Here is a 25,916-nt window from a genome sequence, read left to right on the forward strand (position 1 = left end):
GAAGGCAAACATGCCAAATGCCTTCTTCACCTCACTGCCAGACTGTGACTCTACTTTCAAGGAACTACACACTTCAACCCCTAAGTCTTTTTGTTCAGCAACACTCACCAGGGCCCTACCATTAACAGTATAAGTTCTGTCCTGGTTTGCCCTACCAAAATGTAACATCTGTCTTTTAAAGGCTATAAGTGTACTTGTCTCTAGCATGTACTCTGGCAGAGTCAAAAAATATTCTGGAAAAGCACATCAGGTCAGGCAGCATCTGAGGACCAGGAGAATCGACATTTCGGGCATATGCCCTTCAGCAGGAATTCCAGTATCCGCACTCCTTACTTTATCCCAGTTCCCCGGCAGGTTATTCCATATACACACATATATGTTTATGGTTGTTCCATATACACACATATATGTGTGTGAAAAGGTTGTCCCTTGGGTTCCTTTTAAATCCCCTCTGACCTTGAACCTATGCCCTCTAGTTTTGGATTCCCCTATCCTGGGGAAAAGACCTTGGCTATTCACCTTATCTATGCTCCTCATGATTTTATAAATCTCTGTAAGGTTTATCCCTCAATCTCCTACACTTAGGGAAAAGTGTCCCAGCATCTCTATATAACTCAAACTTCCAGTCTCAGTGAACATGTAAATATGTTTTGCACCCATTCCAGTTTAATAACATCCGTCCTATAGCAGGACTGCCAAAATTGAATGCAGTATTCCAAATGTGGCTTTACCAACACCTTGTACAGCCATAACATGCCGTCCTCATAACATACTCAGGGGATATATCTCAGAACATACAGAATTCAGATGACAAAGAAAAAATCCAAGTGAAGGAATCACTGTTCACACTTAAGTAGAAAGTAAAAATATTAAAATAGGCATATAATGCAAAGATGGTTGGCAGGTTAGCGGATCGGACAGAATGTTGAACAAAACACTGAATGGCTAAAGGAGTATGAGAGAAAACTAGCTAAAATATAAAAATAGTACGATGAAGGCAAGCGTATCAAATGCCTTCTTCACTATCCTGTACACCTGTGACGCCACTTTCAAGGAATTATGTACCTGCACCCCTTGGTCTCTTTCCAATCGACAACACTCCCCAGAGCCCCACCATTAACTGTGTAATTGCTGTCCTGGTTTGTTTTACCAAAATGCAAATACTATTTTTATATTTTAGCTAGTTTTCTCTCAAACTCCTTTAACCATTCAGTTTTTTGTTCAACATTCTGTCCGATCCGCTAACCTGCCAACCATCTTTGCATTATATGCCTATCTTTGATATTTTTACTTTCTAGTTAAGTGTGAACAATGATTCCTTCACTTGGATTTTTTCTTTGTCATCTGAATTCTATAGGTTCTGAGATATATCCCCTGAATACGTCCACCACTGCATCTCTATTGACCTATTCGTTGAAGCTAACTTCCCAGTTCACTTTAGCCAGCTCAGCTTTCATGTCATTATAATTTCTCTTATTTAAGTTTAAAAATAATCTTGGGCTCCCACTCTTTCTCAAAATGAATTTGTATTCAGATACACCTCCAAATTTAAAGACATTACCAGATGTGAATTTATTTCGGAGCGAATGTGAAATCAGGTGAAAGTCCTATCTTCAATGATAGGAATGATATGAATTTCCCACATCCAAATTAACAACCACTGACTTCATCACGCACAATATTCAATGCGCAAGCGCAGGTGGCGATGTGCCGCGCTGCCTTCTGGGAATTGTAGTTTCGCTTCCGTGCCCTAACGTATCCGCGGAATGTAACATCCCGCTGGGGAGGACTACAATCCTCAAAATGCTCCGCGGGGAAGCTTCCGTGACGGGAGGCCTTTGGAGCCGAAGTGTGGGAGAGGTGAGCTTGTTCTTCGGAGATGTTTTAATGTAAATGTTGAATATTGATTTGTATCAAGCCTGGAGAAGAAGATTATTTTATCTCTTTAGAAGGCATCCTTGAAATAATGTTTAAGTAAATAATAATAGATGATTCCCGGCAGTGAATCTGACACTATCAATGCAGCTGTGCATTGTTTTGGTGTGAAGCCCGTTGGCTGAATGTGTTATCGAGGGATGCACAGAATGGACGCAGTACAATGCACATGATTACCAAACACTCGTGCTTATAAATTCAAATACATTCTGAGGGTGGAAACAAATATTTTACTGTAATATATCCTTCACATTCTGTCGTTCAGGGTTTGTATAAATGCCTGACAAATCTGTTGGAGAAGGTAACGAGCAAGCTAGACAGAGGAGAGCCAGTAGATGTGACCAGTTTGGATTTCCACAATAAGTTGAGCCCATGGTGCTAAGGGCAAGGCATTGGCATGGATAGAGGATTCGGCTGACTGGCAGAATGCAGAGAGTGGCGAAAAAGTTTTTTTTCAAAAAGGTAGCCGGTGACTGGTGTTATTCTGCAGGGAGGAGAAAGTGAGGTCTGCAGATGCTGGAGATCAGAGCTGAAAATGTGTTGCTGGAGAAGCGCAGCAGGTCAGGCAGCATGCAGGGAACAGGAGAATCGACGTTTCGGGCATAAGCCCTTGCTTATTCTGCAGGGGCCAGTGTTGTGACCACAATTATTTGCATTATACATGAATGATTTGGATGAAGGCACTAGGGACACTGTTGCTAAGTTTGCACAGGACACAAAGATAGGTGGAAGCTCAAGTAGTGTTGAGGAAGCAGGGAGGCTGCAGAAGGGCTGGGACAGGCTAGGAGAGTCAGCAAAGAAGTGGCATTTGAAATGCAGTGTGGGAAAGTGTAAGTTTATGCACTTTGGTCAGAAGAATAGACATGTAGACCATTTTCTAAATAGGGAAAGGCTTTGGACATCTGAGGCGCAAAAGGACTTGGGACCCCTAGTTCAGGATTCCCTTAAGGTTAACATGTAGATTCAATGGCAGTTAGGAAGGCAAATGCAATGTCAGCATTCATTTCAAGAAGTCTAGAATACAGGAGCAGGGATGTACTGCTGAGACAATGTAAGGCTCTGATCAGACGACATTTGGAATATTGAGAGCAGTGTTGGGCTAGTATCTAAAAAAGGATGAGCTGGCCTTGGAGGAGGTCCAGAGGAGGTTTACGAGAATGATCCTGAGAATGAAGGTCTTGTCTTTTGAGGAAGGGTCTGTACTTGATTGAGTTTAGAAAAATTGGGGGGCGGGGGGAGTCTGATTTGAAACTTACAGAATGCTGAGAGGCCTGGATAGCGTGGATCTGGAGAAGATGTTTCCACTCGTAGGAAAGACTAGGACCCAAGGGCACTGCCTCAGAGTGACTGAGATGAGGAGGAATTTCTTCAGCTAGAAGATGAAGAATCTGTGGAGACAAACATAGATTGGAGCTTGATTAGTAAGGGGATCAATGGTTATGGGAAGAAGGCATGAGAATAGGGTTGAGAAACATTACCGCCATGATCGAGCGTACTTGATAGTCCAGATGGCCTGATTCTGCTTTTATATCTTATGATGTTGCGGTATTTGCTGGTGGTTGTTTCACTATTCCCAGCTTGTGTTCTGTTGCCACTGCTTCCTTTTGAGATGTATTTGTTTATTTTAGTTTTTTTCAGGTTTTAATATCCTCGCTCCTGTCGCACTGCTAAAGTATGCGCTAAGTAGAACTTGCTCGGCAGGGCAGTAAGATTGAAATAGATAAATGGAAGGATTAGCAGAGATAAAGGAGCGGTAATTGACTCCAATGTGGATTTTTTAAAAAAACCTTGCAGTATCTATGAGGATGGAAGGACAGTGAGAGGTCCACAATTTTGAGCTGGAGTTGGAAGTATTCTGTAGAGTCATTAAGAATGTAAGCAGGAGGAAGAGAACTGATGGCAATCAGACACTTAGGAAGAAAAATAATAAAAGTCAGAGGGCTGTTGTTCCTTTTAAATTCACAGTCCACTGCAGCTTTTCTCTGTGACAAGCGCATAGGCTCACAAAGTGATCGGGTACAATTTCATTGATATTTAATTAATTGAAGACATTTTTATGGTACAGAATGTTGGAACACTTATTTAAATGAATCTTGTTATTCTACATTTTAAGCTGGCTTATTGGTTTTAACAGTTGTCCTAGTGTAATCTTCCTTGTCTTTAGTCACTGGAATACCTCTGCAATACACTATGACTTGGCCTCTTAACTGCCAAACATGCAAAACAATAAATAATAATAAATCATAAATAGCAATGATGCCACGTTTAGTTATCAAGTTTAACTTATGAGTAAGAAGTGAATAATAAATAGCTGTAATAAATTAGAAAAACTGGAAATACTGAACAGTTCAGGCAGCATCTATGGTCTGATGAAGGATCATCAACTTGAAATATTAGAGATGCAGCCTTCCTTGCTGAATACTTCCAGTATTTATTTTTTTATTTCAAATTTTCTCATTGTTTTACTACTTTTTTAATGAAAAGCTGTGGCTGCGACACTAAACTATACCAATCTTTTTTATGTGATGTTTGCATCCTTTCCTTGTATCCATGTCTGGTTTGACCGTGTCTAGCAGGAGGCATCATACAAATTCTCCACTTTGAATCAGTTAAGCTGAGAAATACTTTCCAGAAACTGATTCTGCGAATCAAGTGCATATTGAAACAAACTGCATTTGAACTGATTGGTTTGATCCCTCTCTCTGTCCTGTGAAAACTTTGCTGAAACAACATTTCAGTGAGTGGCTAATGTAGATTTAGATTTAGGTTTTATTATCACGCATACTCAAGTGCAGAGTACAAGAGTACAGTGAAAACTGTGCAATGCCACCACACATGGCACCATCTTGGGTACAAAGTACCAAGGTATAAAATCTTAGTTACAGAAGTAGAAAAATAAATAAAAAATACGTTTAAACAGTTCAGCACTACAGTCTTTTTTAGTGTAAAAGTGGAAAAAGTGAGAAATAAAGTTAAAAATGGATGAGCCAGACTAAGAGGAGGACACATAGAAATTAGATAAAAAGCTGAAGAGCATTCAGTGAATGACCAGTTATATTGCATAATATGGGAAAAGAGAGGATTGTTGGCTGGGATCTTCGGACCATGGTTTTTTCATCGAGCTGTGTATTTAGGAAAGTAGCTGACTGGGATTCACCTTGTTTGCAAGCTTGGATATAATCCTCTGTAGCAAACGGAAGTCACAGGTCAACATTCAATGGTGGAAAGCAGGTTGGTTGTTTCTCAGTGTTCCTTCAGTGCTTTTCTGCGAAATGTTTATGGTTATTAGAAGATTCAAATCTTTTATTTTCTACAGGTTCTCATGCTCCAGTTTCTAAAAAGATAAGCCTACGTCATGTCAAAGGAAATAGAAGTACATACTGAAACATCAAAGCCAGAGAAGGAACAGCTGTGTATGTATCAATAGTGACTTCTCTTTCAGGATCTGGTGTGCTGAGATCTCAGAATTGTAGACTTTACTCGCATTGCTTTTTAACATCAGTAAACCTGGAGTGAGCTTTGGGCTTAGTGTTAGCATTCCAGCCTGTGAGTCAAATGCAACGGTTTATCTCTTGCTACAGACAATTCAAGCTAGACCACTGGCTTTAATTCTGGACCAACATCCAGCAGTACCAATATACTACTGATCAACAATAGAATGCAAAATCATTCTTCAGATTTCTTCAGTTCAAATAACCTAACTTTGAGACTCAATGAGGTATTGAACTGCTTGTTGTACGTGGAAAATCCAGGTTTTGTCTATGGTCTTTGCGCTAGATTATATCAACTTTGTTGAATGTAGAAACACCACTGTTAGTGTCAGCAACCTGATATGGAGAAAGGAAAAGGGAATTCTAATTGGGATTACCTCTCCACAACATTAGCTAGTGATTCTCTTTTGAAAAGTGCATCCACTTCATAAGGGCGCATAGTCAGCCAACTACACCTGAATGAGACGTAGACTGAGTGTGGCAGTGAATTTGGTTCATGTGGGAACAGACGGGCATTTCTTTGACTGCAGAGTAGAATCTCATGAGAGTAAAGGGTGAACAGATAGCAGTCATGGTCAACATCTGATAGCAATTCAGATCATCAATTTAACTTCAGTGATTGGGAGACTTCAAGAATCAATGATTTGTGACAGAATTTGTGAATAAATGCAAGTTAATTAAGGAGAACCACCATGGATGTAAACAGAAAGGGTTAATCAGGGCATTGCTGTTGATGATCTTCCAAGTGGCATTTGAAACAGAACTGCGCAAAAGACTGGAGCAAAGTCAGAGCTCATGGAACAAAAGGGGCAATAGTAACATGAACAGGAAGTTGGCTGTGTGCTGGGAAAGAGTGTAGCTTGGGGAAGATTTGTAGTGGAGATTCCTGGGGCCAATGTGGACACCCCTGCCTTTTCTGATGATATTAATTATGTAGACCTTGGGCAACAGGGCACAGTTTCAAACTATGTAATATGGAAGCATTGTAAATTGTGATGTGAATGGTATAGAATTTCGAAAGGATTTAGTCAGGTTGGAGGATAGTTGGTAGAAGTAATTCAATGCAGAGAAGTGTGAAGATTTTGGAAAGAACACAGAGACCACCTAAGATAAAAGGTACAACTCTAAAAGGTGTACAGGAGCAGAGGGACCTGGGTGTAGATGTGCATAAATGTGGCAAGTTAGAGGCAGCAGTTAATAAAGCACACAGCATCCTCAGCTTTAGTAATAGGGCTATAGAGTACAAGAGAAAGGAGGATTGGATGAACTTGGGTAATTAGATTAGATTACTTACAGTGTGGAAACAGGCCCTTCGGCCCAACAAGTCCACACTGACCCTTTGAAGAGCAACCCGCCCAGACCCATTCCTCAACATTTACCCCCTTCACCTAATACTACAGGCAATTTAGCATGGCCAATTCACCTAACCTGCACATTTTTGGAATGGGAGCACCCGGAGGAAACCCACGCAGACATGGGGAGAATGTGCAAACTCCACACAGACAGTTGCTTGAGGTGGAAATTGAAACCGGGTCTCTGGCGCTGTGAGGCAGCAGTGCTAGCCACCGTGCCGCCCATAATATACTAGTTTGGCTTCAGTTAAAACATTGTATCCACTTCTGGGCGCTGCACTTGAGTAAGGATGTGAAGGTATTGGAGAGAATGTAGAAGATACTTAGAAGAATGGTTTTATGAATAAAGTATTTACTTATAAAAATCAATAGAGAAGTTGAGAGTGTCTTTCTTTGACAAAAGAAGGCCAACAGGAAATCTGATTGATGTATTCAAAATCAAGAGAGATCTGGACAACATAAACAGAGAGAAAAGGTTTGCATTTAACTAAGATGGCATAGATTTAAGCTGATTAGTAAAAGAAGCAAAAGTAATTGGAAGAGAAACCTTTTCACACCCTGATTGGTTAGGGTCTGGAATTCACTGCCAGGCAGGTTCAATTGAGACATTTGAAAGGGAATAGATGGTTTGAAATTAAAGGATGTGCAAGGTTATGGAGAAAATCAGAGGAATGGTGTGAGGTGCGAAACTCTTACTCTGAGAGAGCCACAGTGCATTCAGTGGCTGCCTTTATGTGGTACCAATTCTATGATTTAGTGTATGGTTTGTGTAAGAGCAGAATCATACTCTGTACTTTATTGATATCTGCGCTGGAGGCTCATGCCTTCATGTTGTTTTATCCATTTGTGAGATGTGGCCATTGCTGACTGGGCCAGCATTTATTGCCTGTCCCTAGTTTCCTTTGAGAAGGTGGTAGTGAGCCGCTGCCTTGAACTGCTGCAGTCCACCTGCTGCTGTGGGTTGACCCACAATGCCATTAGGGAATTCCAGGAATTTGACCCAGCGACAGTGAAAGAATGGTGATATACAGGTATTTACAAGTTAAGATGGTGAATAGCTTGGAAGGAACTTGCAGGTGGTGGTGTTCCTATTTATCTGCTGCCCTTGTCCATCTAGATGGAAGTGGCCGTGGGTTTGGAAGGTGCTGTCTAAAGGTCTTGTGTGAATTTCTGCAGTGCATCCTGTAGATAGTACACAATGTTGCTACTGAGCGTCAGTGAAGGAGGGAGTGGATGCCTGTAGAAGTAGTGCCAATCAATGGTCTGCTTTGTCCTTGATGCTGCTAAGCTTCTTGAGTGTTGTTGGAATTGCATTCATTCAGGCAAGTGGGGATTATTCATCACACTCCTGACTTATGCTTTGTACATGGTGTACAGGTTTTGGGGAGTCAGGATGAGTTACTTGCCACAATATTCCTAGCTTCTGACCTTCTCCTGTTGCCACTTTGTTTATGTGGTGAGTCCAGTTCAGTTTCTGGTGAATGATAACTCCCAGGATCTTGATTGTGGGGAATTCAGTGATGGTAACATCATTTGAATGTCAAGGGGCAGTGGTTAGATTATCTCTTTATTAGTGATGTTCGTAGACTGGCATTTGTGTGATGCAAATGTTACTTGCTACTTGTTAGCCCAAGCCTGGATATTGGCCAGATCCTGCTGGATTTGAGCATGGACTGCTTCAGTATCTGAGAAGTCGCAAACGGTGCTGAACATTGTGCAATCATTGGCGAATACCCCCACTTCTGACTTTATGATGGAGGGAAGGTCATTGATGACACAGAAGAAAATGGTTGAGCCTGCAACCCTACTCTGAGGAACTCCTGCAGAGATGTCATCGAGCTGTGATGAATGACCTCCAACACTGTGACCATTTCCTATATGCCAGGTATGACTCTAATTACTGGAGAGTTTGCCCCTTGATACCCATTGATTCTAATTTTGATAGGACTCCTTGATGTCACACTTGGTCAAATGCAGCCTTGATGTCAAGGCTGTCACTCTCACCTCACCTCTGGAATTCAGCTCTTTTGTCCATATTTGAACCAAGGCTGTATAAGGATATAAACGGTGACTCATTGGTAATATAATGGAAGGTCTATTGTCATTGGGTGAAATGGTATTATAGGTAGGTTGGTTGCTGTTGTCCGTTAGGGAGATGGTTGGCGGATTCACATGAATGAAATGATTCACAGTCATTGCTCCAATTATATAGTCATTGGATAAACTGAAAGAATAGTTTTTATTTCAAAAGACTGAATATATGAGCGCTATTTCTTTATTAGAAGTTCATTTATGAAAATTCTACACTTTACTGTGAAGGTTGTTTGCTTGTAAAAATGCATTTTATTTTTTCTGTCTTCTAGTTTGTGAAGACTGTCAGGAGTACTTTGTCAGTACATGTCCTGTACATGCATCTCCATTGTTTATCAAAGATTGCCCCATGGCCCATGGAATACCTTATCAGACACTGAATTCACTTCCATATGGATTGGCATTGGGCCCTTCTGAGGATCCCAACCAAGGACTAGGAGTTTGGTGCACCATGAAGACAATACCTAAAGGAGCTATCTTTGGTCCTATGCGAGGAGGTGGTTTTGATAATGAATCTAAAGGATCTGCTCTGCATTCTTGGCTAGTAAGTTTTTTGATGATGTAGAAACATGAATTTTTTCTTACCTAGCAAACAAATGTGTTCACATTTCATCTGGGCATCACTGATCCATTCACCTCTTTTTGACTCGAGTACAGGTGTACTGCTGTTGTGCCTTTGCCAATGATGGGCTCTTGGAGTTGTGTCTGATGAAGGGCTTTTGCCTGAAACGTCGATTTTACTGTTCCTAGGATGCTGCCTGAACTGCTGTGCTTTTCCAGCACCACTCTAATCTAGACTCTGGTTTCCAGCATCTGCAGTCATTGTTTTTACCACTTGGAGTTGTGTAAGAGTTGCCCAGAGACTAGTCATCTTATGATTTTCCTTCTTCCTTTGGGTGAACAATGGGCAAGTGTCTCTCACATTATTTGCTTTGATGCGTGTGGGATTTAAAAATCCCTTAGTGGGGAAAATGGTGTATCCTACTCAATTTAAGAATGTCTGTCTTTCTTCTGTATGTAAGGAGACAGCACTTTCAGTGTTACTGTTGAATAGGCCCCCAAGAAGAGCAAAATAAGTGATTGTCCTAGAAATATTCCATGCTGTTATAGCAGCATGCACTGATGATCAAGTCCTACTACTTATATCAGTAGTCGCACTATTGATATAATTTTGCTGATCTGTTTAGCAAAATGGCCAATTGCTTCTCCTTAGTAAAACTACCAACATTTTTAAAAAAAATGTCCACCAGGCTTCTTTCATGAACTGAAAGTAATCAATTTTTTTATGAAAAACAATTTCTTCTTCAAGCAAGTGATGAACTCTGGTTCACACCTAAGCTATGATTCAGAATTAAAACCATGTCCACTTAGTCTCATGCACGTGCAACCAAATCAGACAAGTCTGTAGAAATTATCGGAAAAGACAAAAAGGGAACTCCTGTGAGCCAAAGGTCTGGAAATAAAAGATAAAATGCTTTGATCTCTCACCTTTGCTCATCAAAACTGACTGCAGGTAGCTGGATTAATGACAATTGGCCAGTTTTGATCTAATTGACTATGATTAGAATTGTTTAGAATTGATCATAGTCTGCTCCTTCAACTTTTACCTGGGCGGCAGAAACATTAGTATTTGGAAACTCTGGGCAAATTCCCAAGAAATTCTAGGAAACAGGATTTTAGGACAGAGACTACAGCTTCTGGGGTGTCTCTTCATTGACTGCTAGGCCTGAAAAACAGAATTCTGAACCACAGAGAGCTGCTTGACAACCAACTGCCTAGTTCTCCAAAAGTTATATTTCTTTTAACAATACTTATGAAAGTAAATTGCATTTCTTATCTCGGTGAACTTTGCTTAGCAGGTTCTCTAAAATCAAATGACTTTTTTAAAAAAAAAACAGCAAGTACAACTATCCAAATACAACGGTCCACTGTTTCCCAAATGCATATTTGTTTTAGAGTATTCCCAATAATCCTTCAGTGTGGAAATTGCGTGGCTTCAGCCCTATCATGGCATTGTTGAGAACAGGACCTCACTATCCAGAGAAGCATGTTCTATGTTATGCTCCAACTAAAGCACATTCAGAGTTCCATTATGTTGGAATATTGCATCTTGATTAGAGTGATGCTGGAAAAGCACAGCAGTTCAGGTAGCATCCGAGGAGCAGGAAAATTGACGTTTCGGGCAAAAGCCCTTCATCAGCCCTATTCCTGATGAAGGGCTTTTGCCCGAAACGTCAATTTGCCTGCTCCTCAGATGCTGCCTGACCTGCTGTGCTTTTCCAGCACCACACTAATCTAGACTCTGGTTTCCAGCATCTGTAGTCCTTGTTTTTACCATATTGCATCATGATGCTACTCCAGGTATTTTTACTTTTCTATATTATTTATCTATATTATCTAACTTATCTATATTATTTTCTTTAATGTAGAAGCACCACCTTGTGTCAAAATGTAAGATTAAGGAGTCTGAATCAAACTGGATGAGGTATGATGTGGAGAACATTTTATGATATTTTGTGCATTGCATGTATTCAGCTTTGTCAGACTGCAGTCTCTTGGTGTTAGTTTCCTCCTCTCTTTGACATATTTGTACTGAAACCTTTTCTGCATTTTCAGTGATTGTAATCTTTGACTTTTCAGATATACCAACTCTGCAAGGAATAGTACTGAGCAAAATGCAGTTCCCTTCTTGTACAAGGATCTGGTGTACCTCCGTGTATGCAAGTCTATAGAGCCGGGATCGGCATTGCTGGTGTGGTTTGATGATGTTGGGAAAAATGAGGCCTTGGAGAGTGTATCAAAGACCAGGGATTCCAAAGTGGAGGGCAGTAAGTAAATGGTTTTAATGGAATTTTGAGCAATACGGTGGCTTAGTGGTTAGCACTGCTGCCTCTCAGTGGTTCGATTCCAGCCTTGGGTGACTTGTCTGTGTGGAGTTTGCACATTCACCCCATGTCTGCATGGGTTTCCTCCAGTTTCTTCCCACACTCCAAAGATGCCTAGGGTTAGGTGGATTAGCCATGGGAAATACAGGGTTACAGGGACAGGATTAGTAGGTGGGATGCTGTTTGGAGGGTGGGTGTTTACTCGATGGGCCAAATGATCACACTGTGGGGATTCTATGATTCTCTTCCATGAATAGATGTGGAGGGGAAAGGCTTGGTGAAAGTGTTTTCTGCGATCAAAATTGTTTGGGAGATTCATTTCTTTTGTCTACATATTAACAAAGACAGTTAGGCCAAGGTAGCTAACACAAAATGTTGATGACTTAAACTTCTTCCATGCTGTAATTTAAATTTGGTGTCTTCTGTATGTCAAATTTGCAATGTTATCTGACATCTGGCATTTACTGCCTTCTGATATTGCATTTGGAATGAGGCAAAGTGTCAGCCTTGTCTCAGTGGCAGTGTTTTGTGGATGAAAGTCCCACTGCAGAAATTTAAACACTCTTCACTGCAGTACCAAGGGAGTGGGGCAGTGTTGGTTTTCCTGTCTGCTCTCTCAAAAGTATATAGAACATTCCACAATACTATAACAAAGAAGATCAGAAAGGTGTTGGCCATTGTCTTGGCCAGAATCCATTCCTCAGCCAACATCACTGAAACTCATTATCAGGTCAATGTTCCTTTTTGTGGGACCTTATATGCAAATTGGCTGCTGGATTTCTCCACATTACATCACTGACTATATTTAAATTATTTCATTGGTTTTGAAGTGTTTTGTGATGTGCTGAAGTACTGTATAAATGTAAACCCTTTGGTTTTCGCTGAAGTGGTGAATATGTTAACTTTTTCAACCAGGCTATAATGGCTTTTCTTTTTGACCTCTCATGGGATGTGGGCTTCACTGGCTGGGCCAGCATTTATTACCTGTCCCTAGTTGCCTCTTGAAAAGACAGTGATAAATTGCCTTCTTGATCATTTGTAGTCCCTGTGCTGTAGGTTGACCCGCACTGCTCTTAGGGAGGGAAGTCAAGGACTTTGACCCAGTGACAGTAAAGGAATGACAATCTATTTCCAAGTCAGGACATTGAGTGACTTACAGGGAAACTGGCAGGTGGTTGGGCCTGATTTTAATGCTTTGTGGAATCAATCTGTTGTGTGTGCATTATTCTGTGCAGTTTTTGTCTACACCCCATGATGTAGTGACTCAGTAATCTGGTCTTCATGCCTGTGCAAGATTTTTCACTACGTATCTGGATTATTCCACTCACCAGCTCTTTCCCTTGGCCCTGTTCATTATTCCCCTTCAATTAATAATATAGTTCACTTTTAAAACATACTATTGAATCTTCTCTTTATACTATTTTGGGAAGTGCATTCCAGATCAACATAACACAGTAAAAAAGACACTGATTTAAAAAGGTGTTTCGTCCAGATACTTCTGGGTCTTTTGCCAATCTGTGTTTTCTGAATATCAACCCTCTGCTACTAGAACAGATTTTTCCTATTTAATCCATTAAAACCCTGAATGATTCTCATAACTTTGACAAATCTCCTCCAAAGGTTCTCTGCTGTAAAGACAGCAAGCTAGTCTATTTGTCATGCTATATGCATTTGTGTAAGTGTAGTACGAACCTTAGACTATCTTGAATTTACCCTATGTCTGATCCCTTCCACTTTTGAATGTGTTTATTTCTGTTGTGCTATTTGTCTCTTCCAGTTATCTGTATATTCCTTGTTTCTCCTCTGTATTGTAGCTTTCTGGTCCCAAACAGTGCAAATTCAATTTACAATAATTCCTCCACAGCATTCCCAAACATGTGAGTACCAGCAGATATCCATTTAAAGAGAGAAAATCTGCAGAAACATTTCCTGATGTGTTTCTGAAACTGAATAAAGGAACAGATAATTGAGAAGTAACCTAATCCAGTTATTAAAAATAATAGAATGATTTGATAGGGCAGGTTTAGATATTCTTGATTCCCCAGACATGAAAGTAGTTTAAATGATAGAGTCAGGAGGGAAACCTGAAAGTAATTTTTCACTGAGGGTAATGGAAATCTTGGATTCTTTCTCTAAAAAAGGTGGATTGCTGAGATAGTTGAAATTTGCAAGGCTGAGACTGAGAGCAAAGGTATCAAGGCACGTGGAACAAAGGCAGTGAGTGAGGAAGAACTATTGATCAGATATGATTTCTGGAAAAAAATGGGGTGAAGGGGATGAGAGGTTGACATCTGCTCCTATGTTCCTATGAAAATTATACTTTAAAACAACTTTTTTTTTGTTTGCTGTGTGTCCAGATCTGAATGTTTTGGTGTTGGATGTCGGTGAAGAAGTTCAAGAGGAGGAGACAGCGATTGCCCTTGCACATGAACCTGGGAGTGTGATGAGCCGAGGAGAAGATTCACAGCCACATGGTGGTAAGATGGCGTACAAATGCGGACAGTGCCCTTACAGTACGAACCGCCGGGGCCATTTCTTTGACCATTGCCGGACCCACACCTCAATGCGACCCTTCACATGCGAGCTTTGTGGTAAGTCCTTCAAGCGGCTCCAACACCTCAAGCTGCACATGGACTACCACCGAAATGAGCGGCCCCACAAGTGTGCAGAGTGTGAGAAGGCCTTTGTGCAACCAGGGGATCTCCGCACCCACGTACGCATCCACAGCGGGGAGAAACCCCATGTGTGCCTGGTCTGTGCAAAGCGTTTTGCTCAGATTGCCAACCTTCGGGCACACCAGAAGATCCACCTGAAAGGAAGAACTCATGTTTGCGTGATGTGCAACAAGTCGTACAAACAGCCCTCTGGCCTCCAGCTCCATCTCCAGACACACCAGGGCCTTGGGGGTTTGGAGTGCCCTGAATGTGGCAAGCAGTTCAAAGGTAGTGGTGAGCTGCACCGACACTTGCGAGTTCACACGGGTGAAAGGCCCTATAAGTGCCCAGACTGCAGTAAATCATTCACTCGGGCAGCTTACCTGGATACCCACCGCTATACCCACACAGGGGTCAAGCAGTACTTGTGCAGTGAGTGCGGAAAGGGCTTCAATGACTTTGCCTGCTTCCAGGCACACCTGAGGGCTCACAGAGGTGAGAAACCATATGCCTGCAGTTACTGCAATAAGGGCTACACCTTGCTGAAGGAGATGAAAAAACATCAACGAATTCACACTGGAGAGCGGCCCTTTGCTTGCAGCAAATGTGGAAAGACCTTCAGGGTCTCTCAGCACCTAAGGAAGCATCTCAATGTCCACAGGAAGAGAGATGCCAAAGTACAGCTATGCTCAGAAATAGAGCTCAATGTACAAGAAACCTAGTATAACTTCAGAGGCATTTTAACCATACCCCTTCTATTTCAACTACCCAGAATCTTGTGCCCTTAAAGCAGCTGAGGAAAAAAAATGTAGCTGCAAGTTGTTCCCTGAAGTTTTCTACCTGTAAATTATTGTGACTGGGGATCTTTCATGTTTCACTTCAGGGCCAGTGTCTGGGAGACATGGTGTCACAGATATCCATCTACAATCCCACACAGTCCACTGTCAACCAAGAGGAAAAGGCAGCAATAATTGATATTTGTGCACTTGGCAACCGACTTAGAATTATTAAATTGTGATGCATGAATGGCATGTAAAGAATTTTTTTTTAAATGAATTTTAATTTTGAAGCTTTTGGTTTAAAATTCTTCAGAATTTTCTTTGTGTCTTCCACCCTCCCTCTTCATTGGCCACTGTAGCTCTCCACTGAACCACAGCATCTTGTCTAAAGTTCTCTCTTCATTGAGGTTGCACATCTCCATGCTGTGTGATTTATTGTTTATGTTCTTCTGAAGAATGCAGATGGGACACTTGCTGAACTCCATAGATCAACCCAGCATCTTCTGAAACTGAGCTGCTGCTATCCACAGGTAGTAGGCTTGGAGAGTGTTATGTTGGAATGAGGTGTTAGTTGCCTAGCAGCCAGCATGCTTCCCGAGACATTAGTCTAAGAAACTGACGGTTTATCTTCTTCTGATGTATGTGTGAAGTGTAATAATAAATGCCATTAAATTTCAAGAACTGGCAAAAACAATTGCTGGGAAGATGGAGATTTTATTTTAAAGCAGCAAATTATGATCTAGAATGTATGGGCTGAAACGATGGTGGAAGTAGATTCAGTAGTGACTTTCGAAAGGGTAAACTTTGAAAAAGAGAAGTTTGGAGGACTGTGGGGAAAATAGTAGAAGGAATGAAACTTTTTGGATAGTCTATCTTTTCACTGGCTATATGATGGGCATATAGCCTTCTTTTGGGCAGTATTATTCTATCCATTTGCCAGGCTTGTTGGAGAGGACAAGAACGGACGATATGAGAAACAATATATTGTGCTTTTAAAAACAAACTAAAGTCTTGTTTGGCATGCCAACACATTTCATACAATGTGCAGTCTTGGATGTGATTTTAACACAACCTTAATCCAATACTGAATTACTAATGATCATTATTATCACCCATGGCTTAATTGATAGCTCTGACTTGAGCACAGAAATCTAAGCTCACACTTCAATGCAGCATACATGGAACTGTCAGTGCAACATCTCATCCTAAATGGGTGACCAATGAGTCTGGCCTCTTGAATACACATAAAATGATCCTATGGCCCCATTTGAGAACCAGTGTGGCAGTTCTTCTTAGTGCCCTTGGCAACAGTTCTGTCATAGGTAACATCTGAAACAAGGTCTACGTTTCAAAAGCATTTAGTTGGCTGCAGAATAGTTTGGTGTATATTGATAGCTTGAAAGGTACAAGTAGAAATGTAAGTTCTATCTGTGAGGACCTTCTGAATGGAGACTGAATAGTGTCTTTGGAAGGGCAAGTGAATTCCATAGAAATTTGGTACAATGTTACTCTTGTATCGATCCTGCATGAGATTGGCATTGAATGGAGACAATTTTCCCTTATCCCAGAATGTAAGATGATGAAGGGAATTTGTATGCTAAAGGGAATAATTTTTATTTTTTGATTGGGATATTAACATCCTTGGCTGGGCCAGCACTCAAGTCGCCCTCCAGTAAATGCCTTTCAGAAAGTGGTGGTAGGTCATCTTCTTGAACTGCTGTAGTCCTTTGGGGTGGGGTGGAGGTTGACCCACAGTCCTATTAGAGAGAGATTTCAAGATTTTGATCTGGTGATTTGTGAAAGAATAACAATATAGTTCCAAAGAAGTATATCACGTGGCTTGGAGAGAAGCTTGCAGGTTCTCATGTTTCCTAGTGTTTGCTGCCCTAATTCTTCAAGCTGGTAAAAATTTGGAAGGTGCTATTGAAAGAGCCTTGGTGTAACTGTATTGCATCCTAAAGATGGTGCAAACTATGTGCCAGTGGCAGAGGGAGTGAATACCGAATGAGGTACTGTTCAAGTGAGATGCTTTGCGTTGGATAGTGTAGAGCTTGAGTGGGTCTACTGACCGCAAATGGTCTGGAATGGTTCAAGAAGCAGCTTGCCACCACCTTATTTGAGACCAACTAAATGGCAATAAATGCCGGCCCAGCCAGCATACTCCTGTTGAATATACAAATTAATTTTTAAAAAAACAGTTGCGATCAGTTTTGTCATGACAACAGTGGTGGGAATAGTGCACTGCAAATCAAGCCCCACGAGTCTAGAAGTCAACGCAAATGTGAAATATGACCAGTTTAATCTCTAGATGGTCAATGCCTGATTGTGACCATCATGTGAAAGAAACTCATACCGATTTTCATCAATGAATGAGAAAACCAAAATCTTTTAAAAATTATCCTCTAACAGATGGGTAACTTAACTAAGGAATGGGCTGCTAATGGAAGTGGTTGAGGTGGGTACATTAATAACATTTAAAAGGCATTTGGAAAATACATGGATAGGAAAGGTTTGGAAGGATATGGGCCAAGTGCAGGGAAATGAGGTTAACATGGAAGGACATTTCGGTTGGCATGGACCAGTTTTGGCTAAAGGGCCTGTCTCTGTGCTGACGGATTCTATTACCCTAACTTAGTGTACCTCCTTTTTAAATCTGAACACATTTATTTAGACATAACACAGTCAAACCAATGAGACAGAAAGCTTTTTTTAGGAATATTATAGGTACAATATTTGTCAATCAAAGTCCAAGCCAAAGAGAATGAATGAGATGATATTTCTCTCAGTTTTCTTTTTCATTTTTGGTGATGATAGCATGGTGTTGACTGTGGTAATCCTCAATTTGATAGCTGGTTAGTTGGTGTTAGATCTTGAATTAAAAGTTTTCTTCCCTTTTTTTGCAGTTCTCAAAACTTTTCAACAAAGAAGAAAGGATTGATTATAGGCTTTTTGGAGGTCTGTGTTGAACCATATTTAAATCGATCCAAAACCTGATGATGGGCCTTTTTTTTTCAGTACAGCTGATAATGTTGTACCTCAGAAGTATCAAATACAGTTCCGACAAATGAACACCAGTTTCACTTCTGAGTTATATTTTTAAAAAAAAGCAATAATCCAAGTTATATTTTCCTGCTTATATTTCAAATAAAATCTGTCCTTGCAGTGTTGTCTCATCCACAACTTTACAAGTTTATACTTGTCATCACCATTCTGTCCTTTCCAACTGTATAACACATGGTAACACTATTCTGCAATTCAACAGCAATTTCTATTCTGCCAAATAGAAAACTGTTCCATTCAGAGAGAGTCTTGTCTATTCCTTTTATTGTGCACGAATTCCCAGTACTCTAAACTGCCAAACAAAATAATTGAAATTCAATCTCACTGAAATGAGCTATTTACCCTTTGCTCCCTAGTTTTTCATGTGGCAGTCTAGATGACATAGACAGTTCTTGGAACCTAATTATCCAATAATTTACAGTCAGCTAAGTCTCTTTCAAAAGAGCATATACTCCTGAGCATATTTTGTTCTTGTACGGAAATTGCACAGACAAAAATTGCAGGATTCACTCAACACATGGGACACCCGCACCAATCAACCACACCGCCCTGTGGCCCAACATTTCAACTCCCCTCACACTCAGCCGCGGACATGGAGGTCCTGGGCCGCCTCCACCGCCGCTCCCTCACCACACGATGCCTGGAATATATTAATCTCCGTTTTAAAATTAATAACTGATCCAGCATTAATTGCTATTTGATGGTTCCAAACTTGCACTTCACTGCATGTGTAGAATTCATAGAATAGAGGCTATATACATTGTTTCCTAATTCCACTCAAAAATCTCTCATTTTATTAAATCATATCCTTTATCCTACATCAACCATAAGACTGTAAGACCATAAAAATAGGAACAGTGGTAGTCTATTCAGCCTGTTGATTCTGCTCTACCATTCAATAGGGTCATGGCTGTACTGACATTTCTAATGTCCACTTTCCTGCCCTTCCCCATAACCCTTAATTCCCTGTCTAATCAAGAATCTATCTATTTCAGAATACACAAGGACCCTACCCCCATGGCTCTCTTGTCAATGAGTTCCAAAGACACACAACCCTCAGAGATGAAAATCGTCCCCATCCCAGTCTTAAATTGCCACTGCTTAATTCTGAGTCAAGAGTGCGGTGCTGGAAAAGCACAGCAGGTCAGGCAGCTTTCGAGGAGCAGGAGAATTGACGTTTTGGACTAAAGCCCTTCGTCAGCAATGAGGCTTGTGGGCCAGGGGGCTGAGAGATAAGTGGGAGGGGGGTGAGGGTGGGGCTGGGGGGAAGGGAGCTGGGAATGCAATAGGTAGATGAAGGTGAGGGAGAAGGTGATAGGTCGGAGAGGAGGTCACCAACCTGTAAAAGAATCTCTTATCCCCACTTGCTGTTTCCTGCCCATTGGTGAGTTCTGTATCCTTGCAATATACTATCACCAACACTTGGACTCTTATCTGAAGACCTAACCTTTCAAGAGGTACCTACAATGGTTTTCAGGCTTTTGCATTTGCATGCTCCCCATTATTTTGTCAAAAACCCTGTTCCACCAAGATAAATACAATCACCCACATTTTTCTAAAAATTGCATTTTTACCTGCAAATGAATTTTAATATTATACAATCAATTATTGACATTTTTAAGTACATTAAAATAATAATTGTACATTAAAATTTGTAATGATTTTGCTGAGAATAAATCTTATTGCAAAATTTTAAAACAAAATTAGATCATTAATCATTAGTGAGAAGCTAATGTATTTGGCTGCATTTCATTAGCACGTATGTCAGTTCTAGGGGTGATACTTGAAATAACATCACAAAGAGCTGCTCTGAGTTAAAAATGACTTATTTGCTTCACTTTTATAGTTGCCATGACAGACAATGCTTGTTCACAAAGAAAAAGGTAGTAATTTTATAATCATTTTTCACTAAGTTATACATATTCTGTCTTCACTTGAAGCCAGAAAGTATCCAAAGGTAGATTCTTGACTAAATCTTTCATTGTCAGATCGCTTGCTAATCTTTTTGAGACTGTCCACCTCTAACACTGAAAGTGACATCTTGTATATTTCATTGTCAGAGTGACTAGATCTATCGCCTACAAAAATCCAATTTGAGGATCATTTTCAGGTGGAAAATATTCATTATATTTGGTCTCAAGCTTATACAGATTATTACAGATGTCACATATGGTGTTCACTGCTAATTCTGCAAATCAGTGAAACGTTACGTAACCCCTCACCAATTCTGTTTTTTTCCCAAACAAACAATTTATTTTTGAAACCTTGGTTGCAAATATATCAGCTATGCATACCAATTTGGAAATCCAGTCAGTGTTGTTGAATAACGTTTGCTTGTTTAATTTCATGTGAAACAAGAAATTCTTAATTTTCTTTCTTTTTGAGGACTTGGAACAAGAAAGAATGTACACATCAGTTATAAAAAAATGAGTGAAGGCATTATTCCGCACGAGCATTTCAACTGATCTTGTATAATAGCTTGGAGTATTATAATATAAACGATTTCACATAAAATACCTTAATTTTAATGGGCATAGGACATTACACCTGAAGGTGCTCTTCATATATATTATCATAAAATGCTCGTGTGGAACAATACCATTGATCCATGAAAAATTTTTTGTAAATATAGAGAATTCCATTGAAACAAATATAGGAATGATCTTATTTGTAGTTCAAAATAAAAAAATGCAAATCAAGATATTCCACCAAAACAGTTACTCTCAGATAAAGCAGCAATGTCTTTAAAACAACCTATGATAAACTAATCACTTGGTTCACTTTAACCTCCCCTAGCTGAATATACTAGTCCCTGTTATTTTGTTTTCTACTCACAAGAAAATGTCTATGTTCACTCATATGTGGTGCCACAGCTTTCTGTTTTATTTTGATTTGGTGTAAGATGGTTAAATGGAATTCATACTCATAGTCAGAGAGATGTACAGCATAGAAACAGACCCTTCAGTCCAACTCATCCATGCCAACCAGATATCCCAATCCAATCTAGTCCCACCTGCCAGCACCCAGCCCATATCCCTCTAAACCCTTTTTCTTCATATACCCATCCAGATGCTTTTTAAATGTTGCATTGTACCAGCCTCCACCACTTCCTATGGCAGCCCATTCCACACACGTACCACCCTCTGCATGAAAATGTTGCCCCTTAAATCTCTTTTATATCTTTCCCCTCTCACCCTAAACCTATTCCCTGTAGTTCTGGACTCCCCCACCCCAGGGAAAAGACCTTGTCTATTTACCCTATCCATGCCCCTCTTCATTTTATAAACCTCAATAAGGTCACTCCTCAGCCTTCGGTGCTCCAGGGAAAACGGCCCTAGCATGTTCAACCTCTCCCTATAGCTCAAATCCTCCAACCCGGGCAAGAGCTTTGTAAATCTTTTCTGAACCCTTTCAAGTTTCACAACATCTTTCCAATAGGAAGGAGACTAGAATTGCACACAATATTCCAAAAGTGGCCTAACCAATGATCTGTACAGTTGCAACATGACCTCCCAACTCCTGTACTCAATACTCTGACCAATAAAGGAAAGCATACCAAATGCCTTCTTCACTGTCCTATCTACCTGTAACTCCACTTTCAAGGAGCTACAAACCTGCAAGCCAAGGTCTCTTTGTTCAGCAACACTCCTGAGGACCTTACCATTAAGTGTATAAGTCCTGCTAAGATTTGTTTTCCCAAAATGCAGCACCTCACATTTATCGAAATTTAACTCCATCTGCCACTCCTCAGTCCACTGGCTCATCTGATCGAGATCCCGTTGTAATCTGAGGTAACCTTCTTTGCTGTCCAATATACCTCCAATTTTGGTGTCATCTGCAAACTTACTAACTATACCTCTGAAGCTCACATCCAAATCATTTATATAAATGACGAAAAGTAGTGGACCAAGCACTGAACCTTGTGGCACTTCACTGGTCACAGGACTCCAATCTGAAAAACAACTCCCTCTGTCTTCTACCTTTGAGCCAATTATGTATTCAAATGGCTAGTTCTCCTTGTATTCCGTGAGATCTAACCTTGCTAACCAGTCTTCCATGGGGAACCTTGTTGAACACCTTACTGAAGTCCATATGTTGACAATCACCTGATGAAGGAGCGTTGCTCCGAAAGCTAGTGTGCTTCCATTTAAACCTGTTGGACTATAACCTGGTGTTGTGTGATTTTTAACAAAGTCCATATAGATCACGTCTACTGTTCTGCCCTCATCAATCCTCTTTGTTACTTCAAAAAACTCAAGCAAGTTTGTGAGACATGATTTCCCACGCACAAAGCCATCTCTAATCAATCCTTGTCTTTTCAAACACATGTACATCCTGTTCCTCAGGGTTCCCTCCAACAGCTTGCCCACCACCGATGTCAGCTCACTGGTCTTCCATTTCCTGGCTTGTCTTTACCAGCTTTCTTAAATAGTGGCACCACATTAGCCAAACTCTGGTCTTCCGGCACCTCACCTGTGACTTATCAGTGATACAAATATCTCAGCAAGACCCCCAGGAATCACTTCCCTAGCTTCCCACAGAGTTCTACGTAACACCTGATCAGGTCCTGGGGATTTATCCACGTTTATGCGTTGCAAGACACCTAGTACCTCCTCCTCTATAATATGGACATTTTTCAAGATGTCACCATTCCATATCTTCCATGTCCTTTTCCACAGTAAAAACTGCTACAAAATACTCATTTAGTATCTCCCCCATTTCCTGCGGTTCCACGCAAAGGCCACCTTGCTGATCTTTGAGGGGCTGTATTCTCTCCCTAGTTACCCTTTTGTCTTTAATGTATCTGTAAAAACCCTTTGGATTCTCCTTGATTCTATTTGCCAAAGCTATCTCATGTCCCCTTTTTGCCCTCCTGATTTCCCTCTTAAGTATACTCCTACTGCCTTTAAACTCTTCTAAGGATTCACTTGATCTATCCTGTCCTGACATATGCTTCCTTGTTTTTCTTAACCAAACCTTCAATTTCTTTAGTCATCCAGCATTCTCTACATCTACCAGCCTTTCCTTTCACCCTAACAGGGTCTCTGCATTGTGATTATCTCATTTCTGAAGGCTTCCTATTTTCCAGCTGTCCCTTTATCTGTACAATAAACATCTACCCCCAATCAACTTTTGAAAGTTCTTGCCTAATACCGTCAAAATTGGCCTTTCTCCAATTTAGCACTTCAACTTTCAGATCTGGTTTATCTTTCTCCATCACTATTTTAAAACTAATAAAATTATGGTCTCTGGCCACAAAGTGCTCTCCCACTGACAATTCAGTCACCTGCCCTGCCTTATTTCCCAAGAGTTGGTCAAGTTTTGCACCTTCTCTAGTAGGTACATCCACATACTGAATTGGAAAGTTTTCTTGTACATGCTTAACAAATTCCTCTCCATCTAAACCCTTAATACTATGGCAGTCCCAGTCTATGTTTGGGAAGTTAAAATCTCCTCCCGCAACCACCCTATTGTTCTTACAGATAACGGAGATCTCTTTACAAGTTTGTTTCTCAATTTCCCTCTGACTATTGGGGGGTCTATAATACAATCCCAAAAAGGTGATAATCTCTTTCTTATTTCTCAGTTCCACCCAAATAACTTCCCTGAATGTATTCCCGGGAATATCCTCCCTCAGCACAGCTGTAATGACATCCCTGATGAAAAACGCCACTCCCTCTCCTCTCTTGCCTCCCTTTCAGTCCTTCCTGTGGCATTTGTATCCCGGAACATTAAGCTGCCAGTCCTGTCCATCCTTGAGCCATGTTTCTGTAATTGCTATGATATCCCAGTCCCATGTTCCTCACCATGCCTTGAGTTCATCTGCCTTCCCTGTTAGGCCCCTTGCATTGAAACAAATGCAATTTAATTTATCAGTCCTACTTTGTCCCTGCCTGTCCTGATTGTTTGACTCGCTTCTTTTCTCAACTGTACCGGTCCCAGATTGATCTCTTTTCTCATTATCTGCGAGTCCACCCCACCCTGACCGTATTAGTTTAAATCCTCCCGAGCTGCTCTGGGAAATCTCCCTGTCAGTATATTAGTCCCCTTCCAATTTAGGTGCAATCCGTCCTTCTTGTACAGGTCACTTCTACCCCAGAAGAGATTCCAAAGATTCAAAAATGTGAATCCTTCTCCCATACACCAGCTCCTCAGCTATGCATTCATCTACCCTGTCCTCCTATTCCTGCCCTCACTAGCTTGTAGCACTGGGAGTAATCCAGATATTACTACTCTTGAGGATCTCCTTTTTAAATTCCTGCCTAACTCCCTATATTCTCCCTTCAGAATCTCAACCTTTTCCCTTCCTATGTCGTTGGTTTCAATGTGTACAATGACCTCCTGCTGGGCCCCTCTCCCTCTTGAGAATATTCTGCACCCTCTCCGAGACATCCTTGGTTCTGGCACCAGGGAAGCAATACACCACTCTGATTTTTCACTGCTGGCCACAGAAATGTCTGTCTGTGCCTCGGGCTAGAGAGGCCCCTAGCTCACTAAAATTAGCCAGTACAGAGGCTATAATTAACTTAATGTGGTTAGGCTAGTGCATGTAATGGAAGATAACATGGGGAGAGAAAGTATGAGTTCAGATAATATACCATGATGATGATCATAGGGTGGATTGAAAAAAACATTTTTATTGCTGTGAAGGAAAGAGCTTACATGAGATACTAGTAGCTATTTCTTTATAAGTTGAAGTTTCAGTGTGGCTGATGTGCGCAAAATCATGGCATATTCACAAAGCTGGGGCAACCTAGAATTTACATAGGAAAAGCAAAAGGAAAATCTTACCTGGAGAAGCTGTGGTGTTGCAGCTCCATACTAATGGCAGTAATGCATCATTAAAATATCTAGCTTTTTCTCCTAAGCCTGTAGACCACCTAACTTTCTCAGAAATGCCGCGATCTGAACTCCCTCTGTCAAAAACATCCTTGCACCCACTTACTGACAACTGAGTAACACATATGTATATGTTAAAAACAATTAAAACCTTAATTGTTATCTCAATGTCTTACCTTCAGACCTCTTAATATATATTTTTGAAAATGTGTATCACACTGCTTTAAAATCACTGTCCTAGATTTCCAAACCAGATGTAATTTCTCCTATACGTTCCCCTCACTATCTTGAAAACTTTGGTCAAATCACTAGATAACCTCATTCACTCAAAGGATGTGGACATCTTTGACTAGGCTAGAATTTGTTGCAGTGATTCAAGATTGGAAATACCATCTGTCAAGAAATTCCAGGACTTTGACCCAATGACTGAAGGAATGGTGATATAGTTCTAAGACAGGATGGCTTGAATGGAATTTTGCAAATGTGGTGCACTCATGCTTGCTGTTCATATCCTTCAGTCTGAAAAGCACTGTCAATAATGGGAAATATCTTTACATAATCTTTTTCTGTAGCTTAACCATGGAGCCCAGGTAGAATTCCGATAGATTCATGCCATGTTCCCTCATAAGCCAAAATATCCTTTACAACATTAGAATTATACCATGTGAATTATTACTGAACAACCTGCTTCAGATTGACAGGAGACTCTCACTGGATTTTCTTCAAAACTCTACCGAAGAACTGGAGGTTGACAAGTGCCTCCTTCCACCACCTGAAGGGAGGGCCAATTCAAGCTGGGAAACTATTGAGTGGAACAGCTCACCTTATA

The 25,916-nt window shown here is 40.7% G+C and overlaps 1 protein-coding gene across 3 annotated transcripts; it reads left to right on the plus strand.

Annotated features, from left to right (window-relative positions):
* Nucleotides 1–1,828: 1,828 nt before the first annotated feature.
* Nucleotides 1,829–15,881, plus strand: LOC122557960 (uncharacterized). Of its 3 annotated transcripts, none has more exons than XM_043706239.2 (6): nt 1,829–1,860; nt 5,252–5,348; nt 9,142–9,413; nt 11,299–11,354; nt 11,510–11,697; nt 14,112–15,881. In XM_043706239.2, the coding sequence occupies exons 2-6, from the start codon at nt 5,291–5,293 to the stop codon at nt 15,128–15,130; spliced, it is 1,593 nt and encodes a 530-aa protein (XP_043562174.2). In that variant the 5' UTR covers nt 1,829–1,860; nt 5,252–5,290; the 3' UTR covers nt 15,131–15,881. The 3 variants fall into 3 exon arrangements, with proteins under 3 accessions (XP_043562174.2, XP_043562175.2, XP_043562176.2); XM_043706240.2 differs by lacking the exon at nt 1,829–1,860 and adding an exon at nt 5,031–5,166; XM_043706241.2 differs by lacking the exon at nt 1,829–1,860 and adding an exon at nt 5,517–5,653 and having other exon boundaries at nt 5,271–5,348.
* Nucleotides 15,882–25,916: the final 10,035 nt, after the last annotated feature.

Source organism: Chiloscyllium plagiosum, unplaced genomic scaffold, assembly GCF_037043375.1.
Source record: "Chiloscyllium plagiosum isolate Xiang-an unplaced genomic scaffold, Cpla_swu_hap1 HiC_scaffold_18, whole genome shotgun sequence".
Classification (NCBI taxonomy): Eukaryota; Metazoa; Chordata; class Chondrichthyes; order Orectolobiformes; family Hemiscylliidae; genus Chiloscyllium; species Chiloscyllium plagiosum.